The sequence below is a fragment of the Acartia tonsa genome, chromosome 6 (genome assembly GCF_053477335.1).
Source record: "Acartia tonsa isolate MP-2025a chromosome 6, ASM5347733v1, whole genome shotgun sequence".
Taxonomy (NCBI): Eukaryota; Metazoa; Arthropoda; class Copepoda; order Calanoida; family Acartiidae; genus Acartia; species Acartia tonsa.
Genome location: NC_137265.1, coordinates 42,742,948 through 42,750,156, shown reverse-complemented (window position 1 = coordinate 42,750,156; position 7,209 = coordinate 42,742,948). Strand labels below are relative to the sequence as shown.

Genomic DNA, 7,209 nt, shown 5'->3' with positions numbered 1-7,209 from the left:
ACTGCCTTTTATCAGGTTTTTGGCTATTTTTATATGTTTTACATATTTCCTCATATCTTTGTTTTTTTATCCAACTTTTTTGGGATATCAGTATCAAAATAATTTTCCCCATTGTTATGTGCATCTTAAATGTAATTTACTTTGACCATCGTCATCATACAAAATAAAACAAGGTTTCGTGTTTATTTTATCCAATAAATCTATTCTTGATTTTAATAAATACCCTTTAAATCTACTTATACGTATTCCCATCTACGATATTTTGTGCTTCGCTACTTATGGATGTTGTCATCCTTGTTAAATCTGTCAATCTTAAATTGCATTTTCAGGGTCTTAACAATTGAACTGGCAAATTTGGTGGCTGAGACTGTTTTTATTCAGCCAACAACATCTTTCTCCCATCCAAATATTTTTTCTTTTGTCGCAGAGATTTAACCAAAAAAGTTGCTACAAGCTATAACTCCATTTTTTAATACAATTTTAAAATATTGGTTTTATCGAATAAACATAAAAGACAAAAGATACAGATAGCCTGATATCTAGTTGCCGAAAGTGTACGCAGTTTCCTGGGTGTTTCCTCATCCTAGCTCAATATTTACTACTAGCTAAAAAAGCTTCAAACTTAAAAAAAAATAAAAATTTAAAAAATTCAAATGTATAATGTATAAATCGTTTATACATTCAAATTTTGATTTTTTTAATGGAAGTTTGAAGATTTGTAGCTAGTAGTAAATATTGAGCTAGGATGAGGAAACACCCAGGAAACTGCGTACACTTTCGGCAACTAGATATCAGGCTATCAAGATACAACAACACTTTTATTTGATAATAGTGTTTTTACATTAATTATACTTTATTTGGCATTTTAAAACTTCATGGTAAATTTTGCAGAAATACAAATGATTTTTTTAAGGGTCAACTTTATGGGTCTCAAGCTTTAGCTTTTTCGGCGCTTTACATTAATTAGAAGAATTCACTGGCTCATAAACAACTTATTAGAACTTCAAGACAAAGGTCTTGTAATCAAGCAATTGGTTGTCTGTTGGATGTTGATTTTAGAACTTTATACTTTTTTGTATGGACCGAAAATGTACACTAATACCCAAAGTTTTCCTATTTATAAAAAATATTCTTTTGCTTTTTCAAATTTGTGGTTTGCAGAAAACATCCGATAATAAATATATAGATCATAAAGATTTACTGATGTGATGACAAAATTGTGTGCATACAAAACAACTAATATATTATTTGGAAAAAAGCTGCATTTGTCGTCTGTAAATATGTAGGATGGTGATGCCCTTAAGTTTATTTGTTTGTGTAAGTGTAGCGGACAGCCCTACATTAGGAATGGCTGCACTCCTTTTAATAACAATGTAAATATATAGCTATTTTAGGTTAACCATGATTTAGATTTTTTATAGCTTTTGTGTTGTTGATTCCTTCCCCCAAAATATATAAAGGGAAGGAATCCATTATTATCGAATTTAACCCGCCTTAATTCTGCAAATATTCCTTCTATTATGTTGTTGATGCCTTACCCCAAAATATAAAAGAAGAATGAATCTATTATTATCGCATTTGACCCATCCTAATTCTGTAGATATTGATTTTAGTATTGTTAAACTTATGTACCAATAAACTTGTGATTTTAAATTTTGTGCTATTGGAAATAGAAGCGAAGTTTCTCTACTCTGAATCTATTTAAAGTCCGTCCGTCGTGTCCTCAGCTTAAGCCTGTTACGCTAGATAACAATCTATCAAAAGGAGCTTTTCTAAAAGCTGGTTTTGATTTTAAAAGTTTGAATTTTGCAGCAATGTATGGGCTTAAATGACTGATGAATGCATGGATATATGGTCATAACTGTTACAATATAATTTATAACAAATTAGAATATTTTTCAACAGAAAAAAGGATTTATTTTGTCTGAGAAAAAACTTGGGTCTTTTTGTCAGTTGAAGAAATTGCGGCCTTCGAGCTCTAGTAAAATACAAAACTTTCCTACATTTAAGATCGGTCGGTCGGTCCGACATTTCTATTGTTAATTTAGGAATGTTAAATTCCATTGATTTTAAACTTGGCCATCTGATTTGTTGAGCTTCGCTTTATGGATGTTGTTATCCTCCTTTGGTTATATGGGATCTTAAATAATTGTTTATTTGACATTTTAAAAACAAAATATAAATAATTTTCTTTTTATTTAAACTGTACACAAGTTTAAAAACATTATATGTAAATTAGCCTTACTATAATTTAGTGCTTTTTGTTAGCTCAGCACTCACATAGACATCCAACTACTTCAGTGAAACTTTGCTTATAATAACCTATGTAAATCTACCCTAAAATGAAAAAAAGTCAATTGTATCAGTCGTTATCGAAATCTTTAGTTACAAACAAAAAAAATCCTACTGCTTTATATAATAGGATTGAATTTTCATACTACTATAAGGTAGAATTTAACATATAATGATTTGCAGCAATTTTTATCATTAATTGTGCTATCCCTGTATTCTTAACTTTATTGTGCATCCCAGCGCACAAATGCACATAGAGAGAATGATATTAAAGACTTTGTTGTTAGAAGCAAAGCTACTCTGTAATTTACTTAGTCTATCCGTCTGTCAGTTGGTAACATTATTTAAGGAGATTTTCTTGGCTGCTATTCAAGAGAGATTGCTGTTTTTTTTGCTGAGGTACCTCTTTCTGATTTTTTTACTTACTTTCTTTTTTATACTTTTTCTCCCCTTCTTTATTATGACCACTGAACATCCTTTCACTTTGTCCATACGTTATTCGCCTTATATGGATATTGTCATCCTTGTTTTTTTATACTTTATTATACAATACTGTCATTATATTGTATCAACCCTTTAGTATCATAACAAGGACATTATGTCCATAAGTAGCACACAAACAGGTTAAGAATAAAGTATTTAGTATGCCCCTGTCATTATGTTAATTTTAAAATAGTGTATGAGCCAAATTATGAATAACAAAGTTACCCATTCTATAAATCAAAACGCATTAAAACGATTTCATAAAACATTGGGTACCAGTATAAATTACAGTCCGATATCGTTGGTTATAGAGTAGCCACACCATTGAAAAGCATCAATAAATTCAAACAATGAATTTGAATTGGGTATAAATCATTTTTATTTCAATATCTATTTAATATGTTCACTTTACATTTCATTATAATTTACTAAATCATAAACACCTTAGGATTTTTTTTCAATGGAAATTTATTACTTAGAAATCAAATAAGCTAACTAACAGTCTATAATATAATATTTGGCATTAAATAATATATTTTTATGTGGCAAAGGAAAAATTAATTTTCTGTAAAATTTTAGAATTATTCTCATAACTGTGTTTTACAAGATGTCAATTCAGAACAATGTTTAAATACAAATTATTTCATATCTAAAGTACAAAACAGATCATTTAATTTGCACAGCCTTTGTTATAAGGTTCTAACTGTGCAGGATTTGAATTCTTTTTAGATCCTGGATGGTGGGCCCATTCTTCTAATTTTTCATCCTCTTCATCCTCCTTGACTGCTTCAGCATACTTCTTAATGACATTAAGCTTATAAGCAGCCTCCAGAGAGGCCTCACAAACAGGTCTGATCTTCTGGAGTAGCTCATTCTTCTCAAAGTTGCCCTCATCAAGTTTTGCCTTCATGATAAGAGCCTGGAGCACCTCCGTGATCTTGGTATCATACAGTCTGTCTGCAATTTCTTTGCCAGCCTCGGTCATGTTTTTGATGACAACAACACCGCGGAAGGTAATTTCATAGTCGGTGTTGGCGAGTAGATTCAGGAAGCATTCCTCCCACTGGGTGGAGTCGAATACCTTCTTGCACACCTTGGAGGACTGAGAGGTGAGCATAGCTAGGGAGCCAGCAGCTGCTTTTACAACTTCAGGATCATCTGGGTCACCACAGAGCAGCACCAGGTACTTCACCTTGTCGTTATTGCCTTCTGCTCTGGTCACCTTAAAAAAAAACATTTATTAAATAAAATAGTAACATTTTTTATTTATTTTTATGTAGCTTGATTAATAATTATTCTAAAACTTTTAAATGTTTGTTCCTCAATCTATTTAACTTGTAAACTTTGCCACCCCCCCACCCCCTCAAATTAAATTTGAAATGGTGGATTGAAATAACTTTACGCCACATAACATACCGTTAACTAATTCTAAGCTTCCCTAAAAAATAAACTTTATCTGAGTAATTGATTCACTTCTAAGATAAAATATTAATTTAGACTTTATCAAGATATACAATACAATGCAAGCTTGCTGTTGCTGCGCTATTATGGACAAATTTTGTTATTAAACTATTTACCTGAATAGGTGACTGGCAAAGATTCAGGTAGCACTGGACAGCAGCTCTCTTCAGCATGGGGTGATCCTCATACATATAATTCTCAATACTCATAACAACATCTGACTCCTTCATCATCCTGCCCCTGGTGGATTCATTAACTGTTGCCAGATTACCCAAGGCCATCAGAGCCTCAAAGTTCTCCAGAGATGTGCAGTCATCCTTGAGCAGGCTGGCAATTGGTCGGACAACATCACAGCTTCTCTGTCCAGGAAATGCAATGGTGGGGTCCTGTGTAATGCCGATTCTTGACAAAGCACTGGCTGCTGCTCTCTTACCCTTGTCGGTACCCTCAAGAGCTACTGGTATTAATGCTTTGCTGCCTCCTTGTTGCACAACCAAACCTCTCAGCTCAGCATGTTTGCAGAATGCATTGATAACTCTGGCAATTAATTCTTTCATGTTCTTTGAGTCTGTTTTGGAAAGAGCAACCAGAGCTGATGTTGCACCATACTGGCAAAGTGTAAAAATTCTTTTGTCAACAAAATCAGGGTCATCCAATTCGTGTTCTTGTGGAATATGATGTTTGGCAAACTTAGCAAGCTGGATCATCTCTTCAGAAATTTCTTGTTTGTCATAGCTGTTGGTAAGATTAACAAGTGTGGTGACAACTCCATACATACAATCCTGACCTCCAGTTCTGCCAAGATCAATCAGAGCTTTGATAGCAGGTTCATCGTCAACAAGTTTTTCCTTAACATCAGCATCAAGTGTGAGGAAAGCAAGACCTTCAGCAGCCCACTTTCTCAGGTCTCTGTCTTTAGCTGGGTTAACCAAGAATCTTCTGCAAGCCTCAGCAAGCTTCTCACTGGATCCATCAGCCAGAGGTCTAATACTAGCATCATGACCACCACTAGCACCAAGCTTACACATACCAACAAGAGCTCTCACTTTGATGTGATCATTCTTAGATTTGTACAGAGTTTTGAGAATATCCATACCCTGGTTAATGATGGCGCTAGCATCCTTCTTCTTGGCAGTGGCAGCAATAAGAGCCTCACTGGCAACTAGTTGTTCAATATAAACATCTGACTGGGCCATGGCAAGTAGCATTTGTAAGAAGCCATCTTTTGTTAGCTGTGAGTTTCCTAGATCAGGGGCATGCTTGAGTAGAGTTGTGACAGCAACTGTTATTCTAACCTTACTTTCAAGACTTGGATCCATTAGAGCTTCTTTAGTAAACTCATCAATCTTCTCAATAAGCTTGTTTCTCATTTCATCGTCCCACATCTGATCATACAAATGTCCAAAGCAGATACCAGCAATAGTGTTGGTTGAGTCAGTGATCTCCATAGCAGACTCATGCTTGTAATGTGACAGCTCACTGGCAACCTCCATCAACCTGTTGTAGGCATCAGATTTCAACATTTTTTCAGCCCACCTCATCTTGTCCCAGGAACAGTTGGCAATAATAAGATTAAGCAGAGAATCTCTGCCCATACCTGTTAATGTTCTGGAGACAACATTGAATGTGATAACATGCATAATAGCATTCAGTTCCTTGGCATTTTCTTTCATCAGAACATCCCTAAGCTCCTCATCTTTTCTCATCTGCTTTCTCTCCTCATTTGTCATTCTCTTTTGATCCTTTCTCTTCTCCATCCACTTCTTTACAAGATCAAACCTGGAGATTGAATCAAGAAGACACTGAATAGCATATTCCACAGCATTTACCATCTCCTCATGTTTACAATTCAATGCGGATAAAAAGAAAGTAACACCAGCCTCTGTAAGAATCAGTTTTGCCCTTTCATCACTCTTTTTGGACAACTCTCCAAGGACACGAACACAGGATAGTCTAATCTTCATATCCTTTTCAACCTTCAGCAACCTGGTGATCTGTTGAATGATTCCATGCTTGAACAAAAGCTCAGCCCCGGCCCTTTCTCTTGATAGAACAATAAGGTTATCAGCAGCCTTCTCACGCTTTTCAGAGTCAGCCTCAATGTTGAAAACAATATCAAACATGCTCTGTACTTTGTTAGCAGTTTGAGACATTTCATCCATCTTTGCCTGTACAGCTTTGTGCAGTCGGACAAGCATTGGCTCAATTGACTTGTCCTTTGGGTTAAGATTATGAATAAGTTTAGCATCGCCATAAGCTTTGTCAATCTTACCAAGAAATTCATAAGCCTGACATCTTCTAAACAGCGCCTTGGGATCATTTGGTGTAATATCAAGAGCTAGGTCACAGTCAAGCACTGTCCTCTTGTATTCTTCAAGCTTAAGATAAGCAGCAGCCCTATTTTTGTAGTAAACTGACTTCTCCTTGCAACCATCAGGGGCCAGATCAATTGCCTTGGTGTACTGCTCAATAGCTTCATCCCAATCTTCATCCTTGAAAGCTTTATTGCCCAACTCCTTGGCTTTGTTGGCCTCTACAAGGAAATCTTCCTCATTGATAACCGCCTCTATAACCCCCATTTTCAAAGAACTTTGTCTATATTATATATGTTTAGATTACAGCTTTATCTGTATATAACTAAATGATTGTATTTCGGGCACCTGGGTTATATTACTGTGAGCTAATTCTAGCACCTACTAGAAGTTTCATTCTATTTTGAAAAGAAAGCATTGACATGCCTCTATGTATTGTATATATATAAGAAAAGGAGAGTAAGAATACGGGAAAGTAAAATAATACAATTGTCTTTTCTGATGCAACAATAGTGAAAGTTCTAGAAAAATCATAAAATTTGCTTTCATCTTAATTCTACTTTAAAAAATTACTAAATCTATAAAATGAAAAATGTATTAGATTATTAAGAAAAAGGCATAGAGCCCTATTTACAATAGATACGTTTTTATTTCAATCTCC

At 34.7% G+C, this 7,209-nt stretch overlaps 1 protein-coding gene across 1 annotated transcript; it reads right to left on the bottom strand.

Moving 5' to 3' along the window:
• Positions 1 to 3,130: 3,130 nt before the first annotated feature.
• On the bottom strand, positions 3,131 to 6,969 carry LOC145322720 (protein unc-45 homolog B-like). Its single transcript, XM_080164951.1, has 2 exons — positions 4,353 to 6,969; positions 3,131 to 3,997 (listed from the first exon to the last, which is right to left on the bottom strand). The coding sequence occupies exons 1-2, from the start codon at positions 6,813 to 6,815 to the stop codon at positions 3,446 to 3,448; spliced, it is 3,015 nt and encodes a 1,004-aa protein (XP_080021077.1). The 5' UTR covers positions 6,816 to 6,969; the 3' UTR covers positions 3,131 to 3,445.
• Positions 6,970 to 7,209: the final 240 nt, after the last annotated feature.